The sequence below is a fragment of the Carettochelys insculpta genome, chromosome 3 (genome assembly GCF_033958435.1).
Source record: "Carettochelys insculpta isolate YL-2023 chromosome 3, ASM3395843v1, whole genome shotgun sequence".
Classification (NCBI taxonomy): Eukaryota; Metazoa; Chordata; order Testudines; family Carettochelyidae; genus Carettochelys; species Carettochelys insculpta.
This window is the reverse complement of record NC_134139.1, coordinates 98777281-98802088: the sequence shown is the minus strand read 5'-3', so window position 1 is coordinate 98802088 and position 24808 is coordinate 98777281. Positions and strand designations below refer to the sequence as shown.

General features: G+C 39.6%; 1 protein-coding gene across 5 annotated transcripts in view; it reads left to right on the top strand.

The window, feature by feature from the left end:
- The window catches only part of UTRN (utrophin), a 560266-nt gene that overhangs the window by 496914 nt on the left and 38544 nt on the right, over window positions 1-24808 (top strand). For all 5 annotated transcript variants that reach the window (XM_074990438.1, XM_074990437.1, XM_074990436.1 and 2 more), the window contains 5 exons: window positions 394-505; window positions 13294-13430; window positions 14557-14595; window positions 14819-14884; window positions 23174-23239. In XM_074990438.1, coding sequence (XP_074846539.1) covers window positions 394-505; window positions 13294-13430; window positions 14557-14595; window positions 14819-14884; window positions 23174-23239 — 420 coding nt within the window. The remainder of the gene's footprint in view (window positions 1-393; window positions 506-13293; window positions 13431-14556; window positions 14596-14818; window positions 14885-23173; window positions 23240-24808) is intronic.

Here is a 24808-nt window from a genome sequence, read left to right as displayed (position 1 = left end):
CTGTTCTATCAGGTTAGGGCAATCAAAGGCAGTTGATCATGATGCTGGCAGTATCACTCCCTGGTATGCATTGGCTATGAAACTGATATGCTTTAACCATGCTAGACTGATGAGCCATGCTCCCACAGTTTAATATATAAAGATATACATGGTGGTTTCTAAGCATGGCTTCACAAACTCAGTGCCCCCCTCACAGTGTTGTTGCAGAGCATCCAAGTCAAACGAGTTATCACCATTTCAAAGAGCAACTTTCTCTCCACTTTTTTAAGAACACAAAAGAGAGGAAAAAGTAAGATAATTTACCTTGTGAGATTTAATAGGACACAAATGATACCACTTAAATCTAGGAAGCTCCAGTATATGACTTAATCACATCACTTAATCTCTCCACAGATACCGAAGTCTGAAACATTTCAACTATGATGTCTGCCAGAGCTGTTTCTTTTCTGGCCGCACAGCTAAGGGCCATAAATTACATTATCCAATGGTGGAGTATTGCATACCTGTAAGTGCTGATTTACAAATAGTTTCCAATAGATTATATTTTACATTAGTCTAGTATTTCTTGTATAGTCTTTGATACCTAAAAAGATAGATTTTACACCAAAAACATGCAATCATGGCTTATGTTGCTGTATTTCTCCTTGAACTCCACCAGGGATTCACTTGTGCAATTGATAATAAATGGAAGGTGCTCAGATAGTGGGCAACAGTATACAGTTTTCATTTAGATAGAATTCTCTTTTGTAGAACATGTGTACAGTGTTGAATGAGCTACAACATACATCATTTGCAATGAAGAGGAGGTGTTAGATTACATGGATACACTCCGCTACTACTGCATTATAAATGTTTGTGTATTGATTATATATTTTAATATTTTCCAAAGTAGATGTTAAATTCCTTCAGGTCCAGTAGTTGACCTACTTTATCAAAATCTGGTTTGGAAATTTGCCGTGGGTTCCACTGAATTTATAATACTGATTTTGTAGTTTTTATTAGGCCATTGTCAAGAAATGAAAACAAAATAGCTGAAGTTTTAAAAGAGCACACCAAAAAGTACTGTGCAGAATTCCCTTGAAGTAGCTAATAGTCATAGATTTCTATACCTCTGCATCTTCTTGCTGATGAGTCATCATGATGTTGTCATTTAAAGCTGTTTCTAAGAAGTGTATTTTGTGAAACTTAACAAAAGTAATTGCTAATTTTTCCTGTAGTGTCCCAATATGTGTTCCAGTTTGGGTGTGCCTGTGCCTCTTGAGACCTTGATCAGAGATGTTTTGTTACCAGTGTCTGTTCAGCCTGGGCATGTGCTCTCTGTCTTTGTGGTGCATGCTGAGGCTCTAAAAGATGCACGGATGAACTGCTCTTTTCAATCAACTCAGCTGGAGACAAAGCCTTAATGCGTTTGCCTTGAGGATGCTGTAGCTATCTTGTTTACAGTTTCTGCAATGATGTGTATAGAGTTATCCAGTCCTTCATTTCCAAAGGCCAGTTATTGAATAGAAATGTTCTTCAAACATCCTTGGATGCAGCTGTTGTCAGGTCCATCTCCACACCTGGATGTGTGTGCAGGGTGCCATGGTGCCTATGCTCAAGGAATAGAGAGAAGACTAGAAGATTGTTGAGGATCTCCCATTCACTGGTTATAAGGTGTTATTTTGTGTTTTGCATATTTTTTGAGACCCCAGATGGGTCTTTGTACATGCTAAAGGCCTCTAAGTATACCTTACGATCCCTGCTGAGGCACTTACGATCCCTGCTGGGGCAAGGTATATACACCCACAACTGTTGATTCCTGGATTAGTTTAGAACAATCTATTTTACAAACAGAGGCACCACTTACAGGCCTCTGCAGCTTCCTCTATAAGAAGGAAACTGCTTAGACTCTTGCAAAGATCAGTTCAGTGTCTTTGAAGGCATATCTTTCTGTTGCTTAGCTGCATGAGTAACTATGACAACAATACAAAATAAGCAGTCTAATGCTCCCCCCCCCCACTGCACATGAGCTCCGTGCACTGCTGCTACTGCTCCTTCGCAGGCGGCTGCCACTGCTTCCTCCACACCACTCCCCCAGCCCTCCTATTCCCTTCCCCCACCTGCAGTGCAGGCAGTTCCCTGCCCTGCTGCACTGAATTGGGACTCAATTTAATTGGTTTAATGGCCAGATCGCTACTGCTGGATGTTGAACCAATTAAATTGAGTTCCATTTCAGCAGGGCAGGGCAGGGACTGGATGCTGGAGGAGCAAGCAGTGACAGTGGCATGAGCCACAAATGGCTCTTTAAAGAGCCACATGTGGCTTGGAGCCACGCAGCCAGCGACCCCTAGAAAATCTAATGGTGACCCATGTTTGAGTCCCAACCATTTGATTGGGAATCTCTGCTGTATAGTCTTGATGTCCAGCATGAATGCTTCTAATTAAGTGCTCAAGAAGCACATGCACACCTGAAGTGATGTGCCAATGGGGGGAAAAGAAATCTGAGTCTCATTTTTTTGTGCAAGATAAATATCCTCTTATATTCCTGGTGCAAGAGTGGTATTATCACTTGTGGTATTTTTGTTCTCAAAATGTTGCTTTTTTATGTGATATGTGACATATGTGAACTCTCAAACAAGTAGAAATAAAGGGTATAGTGTTTTGTTCTGGACTGAATCTGACCTTCTTTCATTCATTTCTTATACTGGTGCATGAACTCTGTGGGACATCTCAGAGTGAGAAAACATTTTTTTTAGAGAAATTGTTTTGTTGTTTTCCATTACTTCAACAGGGGGGCTTGTTCGTATAACATTCTCTTGCATGTTGCACCTCACTATTAGCAGATGTTATTGAGTAGCATTAGTGGTTCATTACAATGTAGGTTACCTATGAGTTATACTGCATTTCAATTCATTAATTTTTTTAAACTTCAGTGGTACGACTGGGCTGGTAAAATAGCATGCCAGTTACTGTAGCTATATAAATAAAACTACCCTTGATATTCTGCTATATCAGTTTTGTTGTTAAATCCATATTCTGTAATTTTCTCTTTCTGCCCTCATTTTAACTCTTCTACCTACCTGTTAATTGGCTGACTGAGGTCTACATTTTGAAAATTATATTGGTGATTCATACAGACATTTGGGATATGCAAAATAAGTAACTCTGCTCAGCACTGCAAAGTAAACCAGCAGCAACTGCATTTGTAATTATGTGGTTTGTGTTCACAACTACATGTTGTGTGTTTAAAACCTCAAATTATTTAGAAAGAAAATCAAGCTTTAAACTAAAGGGAGCACTGCAAATGACTCAGTTCCCTGCATTTTAACAACTTTTATTAAATATTAAAATTTAAGTATTTCAAAACAGTAAAACTATTGAATCTTTATCTTACCTCCTTCTCCCCCACCCCCCAACCCTTCTGCTAAAGATTGCATTCATCTGTCAAGTCTGTGATTGTTCCTATTAGTATTCTGCTAGGTATTCCATGGAGGGGTGAGTTTCCCTTCCAGTTCTCAACAAATGATGTCTCTCTACTAATCTTGAAACAAGCTATAATAACAACTTGTTGGTATTTTATATCCAAAATATGAAACAATGTTTCAGTGCCCTTTTCTCTACTATCATTTTTTATTTTTCCATTGGGATAGCATTGTATTATACTTTGTTATCCAATTTATAGGCCAGTCTTCTGGTGGTAATGAGCAGCTACATTGCCAAAGTGAAGCAGTTTGTGCTACAGGACACTGAACCTACAGAGATGTGATACTTTTATGCTGTTCTCCAGTCACGTACATGCTCTTGACTTTAGCTGGGTGACATAGTTTGAAAGAAAAAAAAAGTTGCATTTTGGCATATTCAGCCTGCTCTTGTGTAGTATCTTGGCTTATGTGACCTCATCTAGTTAATAACATCTTTTAACCGTCCATTTTTATTTTAATTGCTTGTTATTTTATTTTGCTTTTAGTTTCAGTCTTTTTGAAATGATGCCATACAGGCAAGCTTTTCTTTATCAGTGAATTCTCTTCACGTCTGAGTCTGCTTTTCAGTTTTTTGATGGGCTCATCATATATCCGCATGGCTTGTGTTAACACTAAATTAACTTTTTGCAAGAGTCTACCACTGTGGCTCTTTTATGTTCCACACGTAAGTGATTAAAGAATTCTACAATCCCCAAATTCATGTTTGAGCTTTATTAGCTTGCTAAGAGTGATATATCCCAGCTCATAATTAACGTCCTTGCATTAGCATATCTTTTACATTTATCTATAGTCTATGTCAAGACATTTTTTCCCCTTCTTCCTCCGCTGTATAAGTAATTTGCAGTACTGCTGGCCCATCATGTGGGAAAGCACCATCACCTGATTTGGGTTCTTTCTCTGAAGCCCCCATGCAATTTAGAAACATTTCCTCTGTTGTTTAATTTGCAGAATTTTCTTACAAAGATCATTTGCAAATTGTGAGGAACTGAAGGAAGTAAGTGTTCCTCCTTTGGTATGATGTAACTTCTAGCACAATAAAACACTTGTTGAGCTCTCAGGAGTCACTTTTGTCATGATGTGGCCTGATACTTTTATTAAGTGCACTCCTGGCTGTGTGCACTACAGATCCCCACACAGTGCCAAGTCCTCCAAGGCATGAGTCTGTTACAACCTCAGTTAGTGTCTTGGCTCAGTATTTCAAATTGTAGCATGGTTTTAGCTCTGGAACTTGGAAGTTCCTTGTTTGGTGCTCGGTACATCAGCCAGATTAACAGCTGTTACACTGTACTTGGATCGGTTGACATCTGATCTACTTCTTGCTGAGCATAATCAGATGTTGGCATAATCATGCTCATCTAATGTTGCATTGTTTTACTTGCAGTCATCTCATCCTGCTAACAGGAGTCCAGTTTCTCAAAGGACTTTATGCACCTAACTTTCATTGAAATCAATGGTAGTTAGCATTTTAGTACTCTGGAGGATCTGGCTTAACATGACTTCCCTTAGGCCTACCATGCAGTCTTAACAGTTGTACGATTGTATAAATACATAATGTAAGAAAATTTCTTTTCTCTTCATCAGGGATCCTTAAAATTGGAACTTTTTGGATATACATTTTCTTCTCCTAAATTTCTAATTTTTGCTCTAAAATCAATCTTGTTTTAAAATCAGTGTGTTTTACATTCTCATTTTCTTCTATCATATTTTCACATACCTGAGTTGTTGGTTTTGTCTGTACTGTGTTGCAGGTCTGACATAAGCCAACTTTTCTTGAGTTTGCCTAGTTTCAAGGAAAGACTTTTTAACCTTACTCTGTAATGAGGACAAGAAGTTCTGCATTGTTTTCTCTTTTTCATCAAATAATAAGTGTCAGTTTGGAAGAGGGTAGTCAACATTGCACAGGTGTTTTGAAATTGACTGCGTGGATGAAACAAGTCATCTTTTTCCATCTGGTTTTTACTTTTGTACATTTTTGTTTTCTTCTCAAACACCATAGTGACTGTCAGGTTATTTTCTTCTTGTGAAGATTTAACCCCAAAATCCTAATGAGATGAGAATGTATTTGTCACATGTATAAAATTATAGCTGGTTTCCACGTGAGGTTCAGCTCTTCTCCCTGTTGAGCTTATATTTTGGCACCCTTTGTATATCTGTGTTAAATTTAAATGTAAGAACAAAACATACCGTTTGCCAGACCAGATGAGACCACTAGTCCATGTAAGGAAATTGTGTAAGGTATTTCAAGTTACCTTATTTCGAACTCAGTGCTGTCCAGATGGCACCGAAGTTCAAAATAAGTGGCTGTTTTGAGGTTTCTGCTATCGCTCTCACGATGAGGGGCAGCGAAACAGAACACCCTGCTCAAAATATTGCTACTGTTTCGAGCATGATGTGTAGCCCTGGAGTTGCAATTTCAGGATACGTTTGAATCCCGAAATAGCAACAAAAGTCTAACCATAGCCTAATGCTCTAAGTAGAGATCAGTCAAAAAGCAATAGTATGTAACAAGGTTTGTGTTGGCAATGATACAACCTGGTATCTTGGACATTGTAGACAATGACTTGTATCTTACAGTCCATGTAGGCTGTATTCTTATTACTGTATCATTTTCTAGCTCAGAAAACATTTTACCTGCAATACCAATATTTGGTACTTTTAGAGCACTTCATAAGACCTGATCCAGAGTGATCACAAAAGCCAGTGTCTCCTGGCTCCATATTTGCAAAGCACTGTATAAACATCAATGAATCAAATATGAACTAGCCACAAATGTCTCTTAGATTCTCAAAGTTGTTAATATATTAATTTCAACATTACAGAAAAATATAAATGCCTCATAGTTGCTAAATAAAACCAGAGATCTGCAAAATGGCCCAAGCATTGGGAAAAGATTTGAGTCATAGTTGGATAAGCTACTCAGTGTGGGCACACGAGGGATTTGTTTCAGAAGCTAGTTTGATCATAAATTTCAGTAATAATGAAGATAATTTGAAGAACAGCTTCAAGATTTTGTTTTTAGGTTGAGTGCATAAATGCCTAGATTTGCTCTAGACTTTTCTGTATAAACATTTAACACAAATGCTTGATGGCTGTAACTACGGTCTACCTGTTCAACCATTAAATTTGTTTTGTGCTTGTGGTATTTATCATCAGCCCAATCTCCTTTATATATTTTCATTCCCTCCCACAAAGGGGTGGGAGAAAAGTCAAGGTGTTTAATGGAGCATCTTAGTTCAAGAAGTAGTCGTTCAAATGATTATAGGCCTTCTACAACAGGGGTGAGCAAACTTTTCATGTCAGCCTCCACTTGTCATTCCTGCAATTAGCAGCATGCTCCCACCCCAACCATGGCCCAACCTGTCTAATGTAATCCAAATGGATGGAAATTTTCGTTATGTTCATATGAAAAAAAAAAAAGCTTTCAGTATGTGTAATAAATGTGAATACATAGCCATAAAAACAATACCATATTTCAATATTTTGCAGACTTCAGGTTTTACTTAGCAGCTATGAGGCATTTATATTTTTAATGACATGGGAGAGCTGATCATGCTGTACTTCACTTACGAAATTTCACTGTCTCCCAATTTGTGCACTCCTGTTCTACAGACCTTCATATAATCTTCTCTGGCAAAATGTTTTTAACAAAGGGGGCATCATAATTTATAATATAATGATTCATACTTAAAGAATTTTGCAGAGATAGGTAACATTGAGTTGGTAGGTTCTGGTCTGAGGAGAGCTTGCTTCTGATGATGAGCTTGATGAGGTTGGGGGTTATTTGAAGGCCAGGAAAGGGGGTTCAAGAAAGATTTCTCTTAGGCCCCATTAAGCATTGTTTGTAATTGTTGTATAATACTTGTGTGGGTTCCAGTGTAGGGTGGGAAGTGACAGTTAGAGGTATATGGTGTAAGTGTGTTTTATTTCTGTATTTAGGCAGGTATTTTTAGCATATTTGGGTGGTGAGAAGCAATCTAGTTCTCTGGTGGAGCATCCTTGTACAAGGGAGGCAGTTTTAAGTGTTATGATGTACACCCAGACTTTCTCCACGGAGTATGTTCTGTCATACCCAAGTGCCTGGCTGTAGATTACAGATTTCTTGGTATGTTTCAAAAGATGAGCCTGGGAGCTTAAATTCATTACTTCATTAGATGCTAAATATCATTGACTGAATAGAAACGTGGGATTTATAGATTATTACAACAATCTATAACTCACTTTAACCTCCTAGCCTTTTTGTAACCAGTTCCCTCCCTCCACAGTGTTAATTTTTTCTATCCAGGGGTAGAATACATTTGATTATAAGAATCAAAGAGGTATACCCCTCGGAACCCCCCACTCATGTATCCGATGAAGCAGGTCTTTGCCCATGAAAGCTTATGCTCCAAAATATCTGTTAGTCTATAAGGTACCACAGGACTTCTTGTTGTTACGTTTGGTTATGGGCACCAAGGCATGTGTGGCTGTGTACCAGCAGTGAAAACATATTCTGCCAGCTGTGGGCAGCTCTGGGCACTCTGCTAATCAGTTGGGCAGCACCTGAATCTCTCCTGGGTGCTTTCCCAGGCACTCAGCTTACATGGAACACTGTCCCCACCCAATGGCTGGAGAGGTGTTAGAGACATTTCACTTTGAATGGGCCCTTAACTCCTAATGCTATACAATCTGTGCGATCTTGTATTTAGTAGGGAGACTCTGAATACCTTCTCCAGACCTAAAGAAGAGCTCTGTGTAAGCTTGAAAGCTTGTCTGTCTCAACAACAAAAGCTGGAGCAATGAAAAATATTTCCTATCATCACAAAAAAAATGGAAATTATTATTGAGGCAAATTCATGGGTAATTCTTGAGATGTCGTACTATTATTGAAATCCCTTTCTCCTTTTCTTTAGCTCATGGTACCTCCTGCCATCCTTCTCCTGTAAGGGCACTACTAATTTCTTTATTCTTTCATTACTCTCTCTACAATATATGATTTTAGCTTCTTCCTGGTAAACTGAGCTGTGAGAAGTGAAAGAGATAGATAGGATTTTCTCCTTCCTAGAACTTCTTGTCACAATGTTTCAAATCTGAAATGTAAATTTCCCTGAGGATTGCTCCTTTGTTGTTATAATTATTGTTGACATCTTACCTTGGAAGGGAGCTGACCAAAATTACATTTCCCTCAAGAAGCTCATAACATGATAGGCAACATGTCCGAGATGATTAGCCCAACTGGTGGGTCAACATCAGGGAAAAATATGTTTCAGATGGTAACGCTTACTTGCAACTATGCCTATTAAAAACCCTCTCCTTGAGCAACAACCCAAAAAGATAATTGTTGATGACATTTTAAGAGGGTAATCACTTTCCTGAGCCTTTAAGCAACATGTGTGAATATTTGTAAGCAAAAAATTGTCAGAGGGGAAGACGGCTTCACGATTTCCTCATCCCTCCAATTGTACAAAGCGTGGCCCTTCGTTTTTATTGTAATTACTTTGTTCTGTAAAGAAGGAAAATAACAAGAGTGCTGAAAGAAAATGAATCTGGCTATTTCAAATGCAGCCCATTGTTTTCAGCTGTAGAGTCAGAGATTAATCTCTGCCATTGGAAGATTGGATGGCTGATGAAAATAGTCTGAATCCAAACTGTTGTATCAAAGTGATTATTGCTTCCTGTCCCTAACACTAATTGTATTTAACTGATGTTTGGCTGCTAGTACCCATTCCTCCCCGACCATCCCAGACTGGTAAATTCTAAAGTCAGATTATTACTCTTTGAAATTACAGAAAGATCAGTTTGTGCAATATCTTTTTTTAAGTATCATTTTTGAAAGAGGTAAGATGTAATGAACTCTTGATTTTGTATTCTGACAAAGAATTCCTGTTGCTTAGAATTCCAAAATCATCACCTCGAGGAGAAGAAATCTTCACAATGCTTTTGCAGTGGCATGTTAACTTGTTACTGTACTTGTCACTGATAGATATAGGATCAATTCATTTGTTATGCACCTCAGGTGGTGAGGGGCTATGTGTGGGGTTATTGCCAGGGCCTGCAACCGAAATAGCAAGAAGAGCCATTTTTTCAAATTCACTTTCAAAAAATCAAGCTGCAGTGCATGTGAATACAAGACAGTCCTTAATAAATAAGATCAAACTGTACTTTTGGTAACCCCTATTTTAAGAACAGTGTGCACACAATGATTTGTACCAGTTAGAAAGTCTGCTACTTTCACTTCTGTTTTGGAGAGCAAATGAGAACAAGGAAAACGTTGGCTCTTGAGTAGGAAGGAGCGATGTTCACATCAACCCTCTATGCTGAGGAGGAAGAGCTGGGCAGCAAGTTCACAGCAGCTGGCGCTGAAAGTCACACCCACTCTCCCAGCCAGAGCCAGAGGACCAGCCCCGCTTGGCATCCCAGGAACTGACGTTGCTGCTGGTTCGAGGCATCCTGAGTTCCTATGCTCCCAGGAGCAGCAGCTCCCAGGATTCAGCAGCTGCTCTGTGCGAGACTGAGTGGCAGCAGCATGCCCTGCCCTCCTCCCAGCCCTGTGTGGAGTGAGGAGCTCGCCTGAGGCAAGCTCTACAGCTGGACCTTGCCTGGGGGGTGATTGTCACCCGTGATAGAGTCAGGCAGGCAGAGGGGCCACCTCCTCCTCCATCCCCCTGCACCTGTTCTACCTTTCCATCCCCTCTCAGCCCTCAGATCTGCTGACCTGCAGTGGGCAGAAGGAGTGAGGGAGGGAGTCAGCTGGAGCTGGCCAATGTGGAAGACGCAGGTGGGCAGGGAAGGGAGGATGTAGAATCTCCTCCTCTAGTTCCCCCCCTCCAGGACCAGACCGCTCTCTCCCAAGACCTGAATGGAATCATTTCAGGATCCCTCCTGTTGCCCCGTTGGCCATTAAACCAACTGAATTTAGTTCTGTTGTTTCAGCAGTGGCAGGACAGGGAGCCACAGAGGAGTCAACAGCAGCAGAGTCCAGAGCCGCAAATAACTCCTTAAAGAGCCTGAGGCTGCTGACCTCTGGGTTATTGTGTATGCTTCTGTGTTGCTGTGTGGGTGATTGTGGAGGATATTGTGCCGGGAGTTTTGTATGGGTGTCAAGTGAGGTGTATGTGCTGCCAGGAGGGGATGTATATGATTAGGGTTGTGTGTTCTGTTGTTGTGCAGGGCTAGTGATGTGATTTGTGCATGTAGTCAATGGGGATATCTGCTGTGGCGAGAGACTGTGTGTTTCAGGGGTTGTAGATTGTAGGTTGCAGACCTTGTAGATTCCAAGGTCAGAAAGGACCGTTCTGATCATCTAGTCTGATCTCCTGTTAACACTGAACTTCTCCAAAAGAATTCCTAGCGAATATCTTTTAGAAGAACAACAAGTCTTGGTTTTAAAATGGCCAGTAATGGAAAAACCACCTGATCTTTGGTGAACTGCTATAATGGCTAATTACTCTCACCATTATAAATGTATGTCATATTTCCAGTCTGAACTTGTATAGTTTTATATTCCAGACATGATCACGTTATACCTTTCTCTGCTAGGATAAAGACTCACTTTTGAATGTTTTTGTCATCAGCCTTCATGATCAAGGAGGACATACTGATGATGGTTTCACATTTTGTGTATTTGATTGTGACTGAAAAGATCAATGCACACGTGGCAGTCCTTCCTGCATGAAGCTCAGAGATAGCTGGAAGCTCAGGAAGTAATTATAAACTATGACTGCAAAAACGAGAGGTCCTGTGGCACCTTAAACTAACAGATTTATTGGAGCATAAGCTTCCATGGGCAAAGACCCACATCATCAGATTCATGGAGTGGAAATTCCAGAGGCAGGTATAAATATAGAGGCACATGAAAAGAAGGAGTACCAATCAAGAGGAAGTCTAGAATTAATGAGGTCAGCTCAGTCAGGGAGGACTGAACACCAAGAGAGGAGAAACTGCTTCTGTAGTTTGTCAACCATCCCCAGTCTTTGTTCAATCCTAAATTGATAGTGTCAAATTTGCAAAAGAATTGTAGCTCTGTTGTTTCTCTTTGGAGTCTGTTTTCAAAGTGTGTTTTTGTTTAAATCTGCTACTGAGTGCCCAGCGAAATTGATGTGTTCTCCAACAGGTTTTTTTGTGTTACCATTTATGATATCTGATTTGTGTCCCTTTCTTCTTTTACGTAGAGTCTGCCCAGTTTGGCCAATGTATAGGGCAGAGGGGTATTGGTAGCACATGATGGCATATATTATGTTACTAGTAAATGCAGGTGAATGAGCCCCCATGGTGTGGCTGACATGGTTAGGTCCTGTGATGGTGTTGCTAGTATAGATGTGTGGGTAGAGTTGGCACCGAGGTTTGTTGCAGGGATTGATTCCTAAGTTGGAGTTACTGGGCTGTGGTGTATAGCTACTGGTGAGAATTTGCGTCAGGTTGGTGGGCTGTCTGTTGGCAAGGGACTGTAGCACCTTAAAGACTAACAATATTATTTATTAGGTGATGAGTTTTTGTGGGACACCCCCAGTTCTTCAGATCTGGAGAATACCGATAACTGAGAGGAGGAGTAACAGAGAGGGTGCTGTGCTAGTCTATGTCCTATCAAAACAAAAAGCAGTCAAGTAGCACTTTGAAGACTAGCAAAATACTTAATTAGGTGATGAGCTTTTGTGGGACAGACCCACTTCTTCAGACCGTAGAGTCTGTTCTGGTATGGCTATGGTCTGAAGAAGTGGGTTTGTCCCACAAAAGCTCATCACCTAATACATTATTTTGCTAGTCTTTAAAGTGCTACTTGACTGCTTTTTGTTTTGAGAGGAGGAGAATTTTTTTTAAAAAATAGAGAAAAACCTGAGAGAAAAATACTTCCCTTGGACCCTCCCCTTTTGAGGGCAGAGACCCAGGCCCTCCTCCCACCTTGCCCTCAGGCCCATGGTGCCGAATGGTGCAGCTGTCTGCACTGCAATAATATAGCAGTGGTTGGCCCATGTCAACTACCTTGCTCTTGTGGCGCCCCCCTAAATGGCCTAAAATTACAGTGTAGACTTCTGGGTTCAGGCTGGAGTGTAGGCTCTGGGACCCTCCCACCTCTCCAAGTCTGGGCTGCAGCCTGAATATCTGCACTGAAATTTTATAGTACCTCAGCCAAAGCTCCATGAGTCTGAGTCAGACAACTCAGCCATTATACAGCATGTGAACGTATACTTAACATGTCAGCTCTTAGGTCAGGTACTGCCTCTTCCTGAGTTTTCATACAATCTCATACTATGGAGCCTTAGTTTCAGTTTGAACCTCTCAGAACCATTATAATACAAATAACAGGAAGGAGTAGCATTTGTTCCAATAACTTTATAGAAAACATCCAAGGAAAAGCCAGATGCTGCAGGAGAAGGAATGTCATGATTCAACTGGTAGTGCCTATTATTTTAAAGGTAGTATTAAATCAGTGACTCAGCATGGAGTCTGGAGTTCGACAATATACATGGGGAGATAGGTTAGAGAAGCAGGTGCTATAGAATTCATCACCATAACTGTATTGTATAGTTTAAAAATACTATTTTGTGAGTTGAATTGATAGTAATTGTTTCTAAACAAAATAGCTAGTCCACTTTTTATAGTTTTTTGTTCTAATTTGATGCCTTTTTAGGCTTGTAACAGTTGTAGTTTTTATTATCCATCATTTTATAAAATATGAAGAAATCTTGTATGTTCATTGCTATCAGGTTTAAGAACTGTGGGTTTTAATTTCGAGCCATTCATAGAGGATAGAATTGTGAACATTTAGAAGTTCCCTTTTGTGTCCTCTTCCAGCGTCATGAAAGATATAAACAAATTACAAGTAGAAATGTTTAATTTTATTTCTCTAACTTTCTAGACAACATCTGGAGAAGATGTACGAGATTTCACAAAGGTGCTGAAAAACAAGTTCCGGTCAAAGAAGTATTTTGCCAAACACCCACGACTTGGATACCTTCCTGTGCAAACAGTTCTCGAAGGCGATAACTTGGAGGCGTAAGTTTGAATGAGGCTTTTTTGTTTTATTTTATATTTTTGTGCTTGTTTTCTAGAAATAATTTTATACTTTGGTTGTATAATATATTGCCAAAAAGTCATGGAATTCAGCGTATGTTGGGAGGTCATATATGTAGAACAAAATAAAGATGCATTGGAGAGGCGAAGAGAATACTTGCATTGACTGACTTTCCTTTATTTCATGGAATTTCAGGGGCTGTAAACATAGTTAAAGTGAATGAAACCATTTTATATATCGAAGCTATATATAAAAATGATGTATAGTTTCAGTACATAGAATGGTTTCATTCTCTATGTATGGTTTGCCTAAATATTGTGGCTGTAGCAATTATCAGTCATTCTTTCTCTTAACCAGTACCTCTGTATTTTCACACAGGTTTACTACCGCTATTATTTAACTAATTAATTAACAGATTGCTCTTAAGAAGTTAAGAAACAAAATCAAATAGCCAGCTTTCACAGTTGCTGAGGTACCGAAATATACACCAGGGTTTAATCTGGTCCCTGGTATCCAATATGAATATATTGCCTGTTTGAAACAGTCTCAGAGTAGTCCATATTTTAAAAAACAAAACCAAAGAGCAGTGTGGCGTAACATCTGGCACGATTGTAGTCCATGGTCAGAAGTGGCCAAGGATTGGAATAGTAGAGAGATTTCAGCGGGTCTGGATAAATATTATGAAGCTGTGAGGGAAGCATAAGGGTGTGTGTAGCCCATCTTGTCAGTGCTTTCTTTCCATAAGCAATAAAAAGACCCATAACTATTTGGCAAAAACTATATATATATAAAACTTGAAAGAAAACTCCCTGCAATTCAATGGAAGAATTGTTAAATTCAAACAAGCCAGATATGATTTTATATTATTAATTCAATGTGTGATATTAGTGTATTTAAAAAAAAATTAAAAGTATCATATACCGACTATCTTCCACATGGCATACTGCAGACTCTTGCTACTGCTTGTCTGTGTCATAAATGTTGCTACTGGAAATCAATTGGGTGGGCTGATGGTTAGTTTGTGCTTTTTTTTTTTCCACCTTTTTCTTGTGTAATTGCATTAAAGGTTTTGTTCTATGGTTTCCTTCTCTTTTTTCTTCTTTGCAGTCCTATCACGCTTATCAGTATGTGGCCAGAGCAGTATGAGTGAGTATGCACAACTCTTGTGTCTGGAAAGCTGAATATGCTGATTCGTTTCTTAATGTTGACTAGTTGCTTACCTATTGGTAGGGTCTGTTATACACACCTGGACAAAAGCTCACATAACAGCTTCGTTTTTGACAATTTCATTAGGTTAACTTTTTTAAAAATGATATATTGGCTTATTAATGAGATTACATTTACATTTTTTCTTATTTTCTTTTAATAGTCCTTCCCAATCCCCACAGCTATTTCACGATGACACACACTCCAGAATAGAGCAATATGCCACCAGGTAAGAAACATGTAATTTTTTTTATTTCAAATGCACTTCTGCATTTTGGGGTGTAATCCTGCAGGCTGAAATATATATTATGTTGAGTGGACAGAATTTATTGAAAAGACCTGAGTCGCATGACTTTTTTATACCAGGAGGTAGGTTAATTCTTTCCACCCCAATAGCTGGGGGGTTATCTTAATTAAAATTAAATGAATTTGAGTGGAGTAGATAAATCAAAATTGTCATTGACCAGTGTAGTGCGCAACGTCTTAAAATTACTGTAGGGTGTTTCTGCAAATCTAGTTTGTTTTCCATCTTCTCTCCACCTCTGACCTTCTAATATGTCTAGTCATCAAAAATGAAGAACCAGCATGGCAAGGTAGATGATTTCTCCTTGAGATTTTTGTGTCATCCGGGATGTAAGACTAGGTGAGCAGTCAGGTCTGATGTTTTCAGAGTCTGAGAGATTTCTGCATGGTGCATACTACCTAGTCTGTGAAAGAGTTGCTGATATAACTTAAAGGGTCTTGCTTAGTGACTGTAAAATACATTCTTTTCTGAAAGAAAGTTTATACTGAATAAGTCATGATTCTTGGGACATAAATGATTTTCTGCAAGGTATCTTAAGAACCATTTTGTAAACTGCCCCTCCTTTTACTAGAAGCTTCAGCAGTATGTGTAAATTTGTGTTTGCAGCTGCAGTTGTAAATAGTGAAATTTCATTCCACAAACAACAACAAATTGTTACAAATACACTGTGTTAGGAATTCTCAGCCTGTTTCTTTCTGAGGCGTGCTCAGCAGGCTGTAAAAACTCCACAGTCCACCTGTGCCACAATAGCTGGTTTTCTGCACATAAAAGCATTAGGGAGCACTAAGCAGGGCAGTTGCCTAGGATCCTCTGCCACCATGGCCCCATGAAGCTACATTGCTCAAGCTTCAGCTTCAGCCCTGGGTGGCAAGGCTCAGGGCCCCAGAGTTCAGATTCATGCTTTCTGGCTGGGACCCCAGTGAGTTTAACACTGGCCTTCCTTGTTGCACCCTCTGAAACCCACTCCGGGGTACCCTGGATCCCTGGCTGAGATCTGCAGAGCTACGTGACACTGTTTGGGGGCCATACTCAGAGGCAGAGCAACAGAATGTTTTGCCAGGGCAGAGCTGCTATGTTGTCAAGATTTGCTGAGTGCTGCAGGGGAAGTGTGGGAACACTACTTCTTTCCACCCAGGAAAGGAGGAAGTTCAGCACTGGTTAGGAGCAGTCTGAGAGGGAGGAGCTTACTGTTCACCTTCAGACAGCCAAGAAGCTGATGATGTATTTAAAACTGGAGCTTACCAGTTTTGGTTTATGCAGTAAAAATATCTAATCTCCTCACATTTCACTTATTTTGTTTTTAAAGGCAATGCAGCACTTATAGCTGTTATCCAAGATTATTTCTTGTTGACTAACTTGCCGCTCTGAATGGGTTATCTGTACGCACTACAAAAGAATCACAGCTTAAAAATAATTGTAAAACTTTGTAGCAGTAGAACAAAATGTAACCAGAAAAGGACCAATTATACGTATTGGGTTGGGGAGAGTAACTCTTAAGTGTTACCTATAATCAGCCACATCTTCCTCCTCCTAATTTGACTGTTAATGTTTGTGTCTTTCTTGTTTAGCAATGTACAGTACATTAGTATAAACAAACTTGGAAATGTTTAGATCAGTCTAGATCAGTGTTACTTAAACTTTTTGGCCGTTTCTACACAGGCCACTTTCTTTGAAAGTGGCATGGTAATACACGGACCAAAATATGCTAATGAGGCACAGATACAAATTCCCTGCGCCTCATTAGCATACGGTCACATGATTTGGAGTCAGGAAGACCGTTCTTCCGGACTCCGAAATGCCGTTTAGAAGCACGGCCCCTGTGGGGTCTTCCGGAGGCCCCTTCTTCCTGAAAATTTTCAGGATTTTCAGTATGCTAATGATGCACAGGGAATTTGCATCCATGCCTTATTAGCATATTTCAGTCCGTGTATTACCACGTCACTTTCGCAGAATGTGGCCTGTGTAGAAATGGCCTTTGAGACAGCGCAACATCAAACAATAATATTTTTCTGCAGAATACCTATGAAAGTTTTCTTCAAAAATTGTTGTCATACAGAAAAAAATCATACACAGCAAAAACAAAATGAAGTAATCTGAAGTAATTTAATCAGTATCATAGCAATGGAGAAGTTACATTTTGGTTTTAATAACCAAGAATATATCCGATCAAAGTGTGATATCAAAAAAGTGTCAGAAGGTCATGGAATGCCTGAGTATTGTTCACAAAACACCAGTGTTCTGTGGAACATAATGTAAGAAACGCTGGTCTAGATGAAATTACTGTAAGCTGGATGCATAACTAGTTGAAAGCCTATAATCAGAGTAGTTACCAATGAGCCACTGTCAAACAGGGATGACTAACCTGTTGAAGTGCAGTTGGGGTCTGTCTTGGGCTTGGCTCCAGTACTTAACATTTCCATTAATGTCTTGAATAATGGAGTAAAGGTATAATGGAGTGAAGCTTATAAAATGTATGGACACCAAGCTGAGAGTGGCTGCAAACACTTTAGAGGACAGGATTAGAATTCAAAATGACTGAGATAAATTGATCTGAAGTAAGTAATAAGTTAAGCCACATGCTACATTTAACAAAAAGCTGATGCACAAAATGGGAAATAACCGGGTAGAAAGTGAATACTGCTTAAAGCATTTGGCTGTCATTGTGGATCAGAAATTAAAGATAAGACAGTGATGTGTTCCAGAAAAAACTAATTACAAAAAAAGCTAATATCACTTTGGTATGTATTACCAGGAGACCTGGGAGGTGATTATCTTAGTGTGATCTGTGCTGGGGAAGTAGTCAGCTGGAGAACTGCGTCCTGTTTTGTGACATTCGTGAGAGTGATGTCTGTGTTTTTAGTCTGTCTGTCCTTTATTCATCCTGTTGTGTTTTGATTTTGTGATGTATATAGAGCCCAGGGAAAAATCAAGTTCTAGGCTTAGACTGTAGGGCAGGTCCCATTACTACCGGCTGGCCTGAACAATCTTGATTATGGTCATACCAGTCTTGTTTGGAGTGCTCTGAACCACCTTACTGATGAATGGGTCCTTGATGAATACAGAACCATATCTGTACCTACCATGTTCAGAAGCTAAAAGGGAATGCTTATTATTTGTGCATCTAGGCCTTCTTACAAACCATGAAACTATACTTTGTCACTTTAATATATGCTTAAGAGAAGTGAAATCAGTTTAGTGACGCAGTAGGTCACCTTATGTGCTGCGTGTCCGTTTTATAATATGTCTGCATATTAATACAGTTTTTTTATTATTGATCCAACTAGTATTTTCTCTTTCAAAATAGAGAACATTTATGATTGATCTGAGCTCTTGTGCTGAATCCCCATGTTCAGTTAATTAGGGAAGGAGTTGAGTGTTTAAGTATTATTCAACTAATGTTCACACTGTAACAAGTCACATAGTTTTTATGAGTAGTATTCTGTGTAGATTGCCTAATATTTCCATTCTAGGAGATTGCCAGGAAGATACCTCACAAGCAGGGACACCGTTCAGGGCAAAATGCCTACTGCTTTATTAAATCAATAAGAACATAAACAAATGAAGAAGAGAAATGAAGAAGATGTTCGCTGCAAAGATCAGTTGGCTGTAGCTGATCAGTCTCAAGTATTTTATTCTGACTGGGGGACTCCAAAATTAAAATGGCTACCCCGACCAGAAGCCATTCCTGTAGCACAACTGTTGCAACTTCCCCTGAGGCAGACTTCAAACAACTTCTGCTGTGGGTCTCTTTGTCCCAGTTACAAACTGAGTCCAACAGTTCTGGGAGAAACACGCCATCCTTGCCTACTGTCCCAGCCCAACCAGCTGAATCCACCTGAACACTAATAAAGACAATAATCTTCTACACACATACCGTGTGAACCAGAGCATGAGTCTGGTTTGTCTGAAGTGAAAAGAAAAGTCACTGTATAAATATTACAATAGGATACATTCTTTTTTGTGTGATTGTTCATGTGCATTCCAGTGTAGGTGTGTGCACATGCTCAATTGCCGGAAAATTTTCCCCCTAGTCTGGTAGCTGTCAGGTCAGTGCAGCGCCCTCTAGAGTGGTGCAGATATAGCACCCTATATAGTCACCACCTGACTTACCCCCTCTCAAGTTCTTTCTTGCTGCTGCATCAGTCGCAAGAACTCCTGTTGCTGGTGGAAGCAATCTTCTCGTTTAACTGGTAACTGTTCAATCTTATCTGTAAGTAGTTCTAATTAGGTATTAATAGTTCAAATATTTAATAGGTCAGTTGTTGTTAGCTAATGTTGATCATCAGCCCAAGTAGGGAGGTTGTTTCCCCTTCTCAAGGTCTCAGTCACAAGGTCACCAGGCTTCAAAGGCTGCATTGACTGTGGGAAGCACATGCTTAAAAGTGATCTTCATTCAGTCTGCTTGAAGTGTCTAGGCAAGAGTCACCATCAGGACTGCTGCCTGATCTGTAAAATCTTTAAGCTGAGGACCTTGAAGAACAGGGCTTGGCCAGGGTGTTGACGAACGAGAAGGAGAAGGGAACCGTGCACCATGGTGAAGGGCCATTAGCTCAACCTTCTTGGAGACATCAGTCTCAGTACCTGGTGCCTCACAAAAAGAAAAGGCACAAGAGGGGCCATTCTCCTGTGTCTTCCAAGCACAGGGAGACTATTCAGGTGGCATCAGGAGAGAAGCACTATGGGCAAAGCATGGATGGTCAGGCTTTGATGCAAGTCTGGAGGTCCAACCACTGCTCATTGCAACTACCATCAATGCCCAGAAACATTCCAGGTGGTGCAGAGCCTCCTGCAGATCATGGCGCCGTTCTCCCCAATGAGGAAGAACAGGTCCTCGAGGCAGGTGTTAAGTCATCCCTGTGTTGCGGAGCAAGCCCTCCATGATGGCTTGTCTGTCCACACCTCCAGCTCTGCCATCGATGCCGTCCTGTCTAGTGCTGACACAGGTGCCCTTGGGATCGGCACTGCCTTGGTCTTCAGCAGAAGCCCAACTCCTGCTTCTCCAGTCCTGCTAGGAGTAGGAGTGCTTGCTTTTCATCCAGGTGGAGTCAATGCTCCTCTCCGGGACAGTGGCCATCAAACTGCCAGCCAGCTCTGCAGTAGCTGTTCTGGACTCTGTGTGCATACTGCAAGAGCCAGGGACAATTCTTTTTCCCTCCATCCCAGGCTCCATTGCTGGTGCTGGGAGCATTTTTTTGATCCAGTCTGTCAACAAAAGGGCCTCCCGGCGCATATACATGACTTTTGTCTACAGTTTGTCTACAAAATTGCATTTTGTGTGTAGATGCTCCAGGAGTTTTGTTGACAAAACTCCGGTTTTGGCTACAAAACTCTCTAGTGTAGACCTAGCCTGTAAGGATAATTTCCTTCTGTCAACAAAGCTTAAACTCTTATCCTCATCATTTCACCACATGCTTTTAAGTTTTAAAAGTCTAAAAAACATGTCCTATGAGGGAAGATTGAAAGAACTGGGTTTGTTTAGTCTGGAAAAGAGGTGACTAAGAGAGGACATCATCAACTTTCAAGTATTAATAAGGTTGATACAATGAAAATGGAGAAAAATTACTCTTTAATCTCTGATGGGAGAACAGAAAGCAATGGGCTTAAATTGCAGCAAGGGAGATATAGGTTGGACATTAGGGAAAAGCTTCCTAACTGTCAAGCGCTGGAATAAATTGCCTAGGGAAGGTGTGGAATTTCCATCATTGAGGATTTTTAAGCGCAGGTTAGACAAGCATCTTCCAAGGGTGATCTAGATGATGCTTGATCCTACCATGAGTGCAGGGGACTGGACGTGGTGACCTCTCAAGGTTCCTTCCAGTTCTGTGATCTTCCACCTGTGAATAGCCATAAATATAATTTCCCCTTCCTATCACTATATATCCCCTGTCTTGTGTTTGAATCCCTCCCCTGACTTCAGTGTTTCCTGTAAGCTGTGCACTTGGGTGGCCACCAAAGAGACACTCAGGAGCTGCCCAACTGATTAGCAGAGTGCCCACAGCCAGCAACACATGTTTCTATTGGTGGTGCAGGTAACAAAATTTATTCCACCCAGGATGGAAAAAATTAGAGAGAAACTTGCCTGACTCCCTGGTTTTTCCATCACATTCAGGTTCACATTTCTTGTCCCCACTTTCAAGACTCTGCAGTTCTGCCCTTATTTACCTGCCTGCTTTTCTCTCTCATTATGTTATCCCCTCTGCCATGTGACATTGTGGCCTGATTTGTCCACTTTTTCACAGCCATCCACATATTTTCACCCATTATGTCTATTTGAGGTCATTTGTACGCTGTCATGTTATGTTGTCAACTGTTCTAAATGTATCTTTGTGGGGACGAAGTATGATGTAGCGGCTGGAGCCCAATCTTGGGAGTCGGAGAATGTGGGTCTATTCCCAGTTGTGCTCCTGAGTTGCTGAAACACCGTGGGCAAATCACTAACACACTCTGTGCCCATCTGTGAAATAGTGATAATTATGCCAGTTCCCTATTTTACAGCAGTGCTTTGAAATTAAACTTACATTTTTTGTGTAGGCCTTAAAGGTGCTCATGTGGACAACATAACAGAAGTGACTGTCCTTGGTATTATTGCTGGCTTATTCAGTGTCAGCTAATGCTGAAGGTGTACAGGAGATCAACTTCTGAAAACAAAGAATTATCTGAATGCCATTTCATCCGTTAAAAACTTGATTTCCAAATAGACAATCCAAGTCTAGATAGTACTGCTCCGTTCCCATGCTATACCATTCCTCCACCTCATTAGAATAAGGTGAGCAATAACATAAGAGTCCTTTATCTTATAATAGGTTGTCCTTTATTGCCTCTAATCTTTACAAAGAAGGCTAATTCATTTACAAATTAAATAGCTTGCCCTCAGACAAAAAAGAAACTACAAAAAATGAGTCCACGAGTGGTGCACGTCTTTTTTCTTCAGCTCAAACATGTCTACAGAATGTTAGTGGTAGTTCTTTTTTATAGCAAATGTCATAGTAACACCCCTGGAATCCTAGCAGTTAGAAAAGGAAAAGAAAGATCTATTAGGTTATTTGAGCCAACTCCTTGGGGACAGAGGACAGGTTTCAAATAAGCCAAATTGTACATCATACTGATCTTAGAATAGGCAGTACTCCTTATGAGCAGGGAATTTCACTTTCTTGAGGTCAATGTAAGTTTAATGAAAGATATTTAATTTGTCCTTTGATACTGTTGTATTTATTGCAACTGCAGTAATCATTATTTTCAACAGTCAGTCTCATTTAACTAAGTTGAACTTCTCCAGCTTCAGGTGTAGACTCCTGAGAGGGTGGTTATTTAGAAATGGTTGGTAGGGCAAGGGAAACTGCTTGCTTATCTATAAATGGAGTTGTTTGTGCCCCTTGTCAATGTACATGGACCATTATATTTTTTAATTGCCGTGTAGACATTTTGTTCAGTGAAGTCTAGTGAAAACACATAGACAAAATTTCTAAAACATCTCTAAAAACAGACATTACCAAGATGTTGTTTGCTTCATGTGTTCCCTCCATTATTCTTTTCCTAATGCTGCACAAACTATACAATAACAAGATAGCATGAGAAATACAGGCAATGGCTCCCTGCACTTGTTACATATTACCTTAGAATGTTTTCCAGGAAAGTTTGTTAATACTTTGAGGGTCAGTTTGTCTGTTGTGCAATTTTCTTTATTTGAGGAAAGCTTCAGAGGTTGCTTGATTCTTCTGATGATGCCAATGAAAATCTAATTGTCTTTTACTGGATTGCCAAAAAACATACTTGCTGCAGGTGAATGGGCAGGTAAACTTTCAGTGGTTCATATCAGTGAGGACTATTTTCTGTGGATAAGAACCTGCCTATAAATTTACCTATGTCTAGTTACGTTAAAATACTTGGAATACCTTAGCATATGAGTGTTGAATATGTTGTTGTTGTCATTCATCCTGTCTGTCTTCTCTGTCAATCAGCTATTGGTTTAGGAGGTCAGCCTTCATCACCTGAAAGAATTGACCTATCTGAAATGCTCCCAAATAGTAACAGAGAGGAAGCCGTGCTAGTCTATACACTATCAAAACAAAAAGCAGTCAAGTAGCACTTTAATTTTATTTTTAACTTCTTTATTTTAACTTTATTTTGCTCCCAAATAGAGTGATCTCAGCCTGATTTCTTAGCACAATCTCTCAGTCACATTTCTCTTTTTTTTTTTTCCCTCTTTTTTTTCAGGCTGGCTCAAATGGAAAGGACCAATGGTTCCTTGTTGACAGACAGCAGCTCCACTACAGGAAGTGTGTAAGTAAATCACACAATTAGAGCTGCTTGGAAAGGCAAACTCATCTGATATTCATTGCTTACATACTGAATTTTTGTCCCAATCCAGGTAGATGATAATAAATGAGTCCCAAAAAGTCTCAGTAAATTTCATAAGTCCAAAAGTAATGGTATAAATTGGCAGTGTTTGTTTAGCTTGATGTGTCATTTAGTGGAGTGGTTCTGCCTCAAGAAATTGGATTGTTTCAGCTGAAAGGCACATATAAATTCATAGTACTTTTCTTTTTCCTAGCATGTCCCATTAATTTAAAAGAAAAGTAATTCAGTGGAAGACTGTACAGTGCTAGAACAGGATTGCTACTTATACAGAACAATTATATTGATTTTGACAGTTATGTTCATCTACAAAGGAATGAGCTTATAAAATTTACTAAAAGGCCATGTTATTAAAATTGAGGGGGTTTTTTTGTTTTAAAAAGCTTTAATTGAGATAAATTGATATGCTGGAAAAAAAAGAGAAAGATAACAGATTCTTGATAGGTTAAATACAACTAATTTTTCATTGTGAAGAAATAATTGAAAAACTTGTGTCTTTGCCAAGAACCAAATTGTGAGCTTTGTGAAATAATTCAAGCATAGAGAGAGAGGTCCCAGCTCTATTTAAGTATATTGTGATGTCATCAGCTTTTGACAGGAAAACCTAGATCTTTGGTGTTCAACTTTCATTAGACAGAAAGCTTTTTAATTTTTCAAATGAATTTGCTATTTTAAAATGTTACTGTGTACTCAGTGTAACTATGAATTTCATTAGTGGTGGGTGATTGGAAAGAAAAAGTTTGTTTCAAAGAAACATTTAAGTTTACTTTGAAGCCTTCTCTGTAATCCTGCACACTTGGTGCTCTCTCACTTTAATTTTTTTGAAGTTGATAAATCTGTTTTAATAGATTTCCTGAATAGTTGGTATATCAGTAACTACCGTGTAGAGAACTGTCCCGTCTTTGTTCATTCGAGAATCTTGCTAACTCACTACTGTTTGGCTTGTATTCATAAAAAGGAAAAGTTGAGAGCTGCTAAATGCCTGTATATTTGGTTGAGTAGTTAAGTCCCAATTAATGAGTCTGGTCAGGTGGTTAGATAGACACATTATTCATTCTAACTTTAAAACATAATTTGTAATATTTTATTAATAATTCATCTTTTGACTTTTATAAATCTACCTCTTTTGTCTTAAGATTTTGAAAGTTTAAAATCCCTGGGTCTCAAGCCTCATAAAAAAGCTTAATTAGGTAGATTCAGTATGTTATGAGGCTGGGATAACTCCCAAATTTAAGTCCCTTTATCCTCTGAACTCAAAAGGGAAAAATTACGTGTGTACTTTAGCGTTAATAAGATCAAAGCCAGAGGTGGGTACAGTAGGACAGCAAGCACCATTAACTCTTTTCCAGTTGCACGTAGCTTCTGTTTACAGGTATTTCTCAGGCTTTGCTTGAACTGAAATAGTTGGATCCAGATTTCAGCCCCCACAAAATTCAAGTGCTGTTATTTGAAATTTTGATTTTGGGCCTGTGACAATCTGCTGGGTTCCCAGAA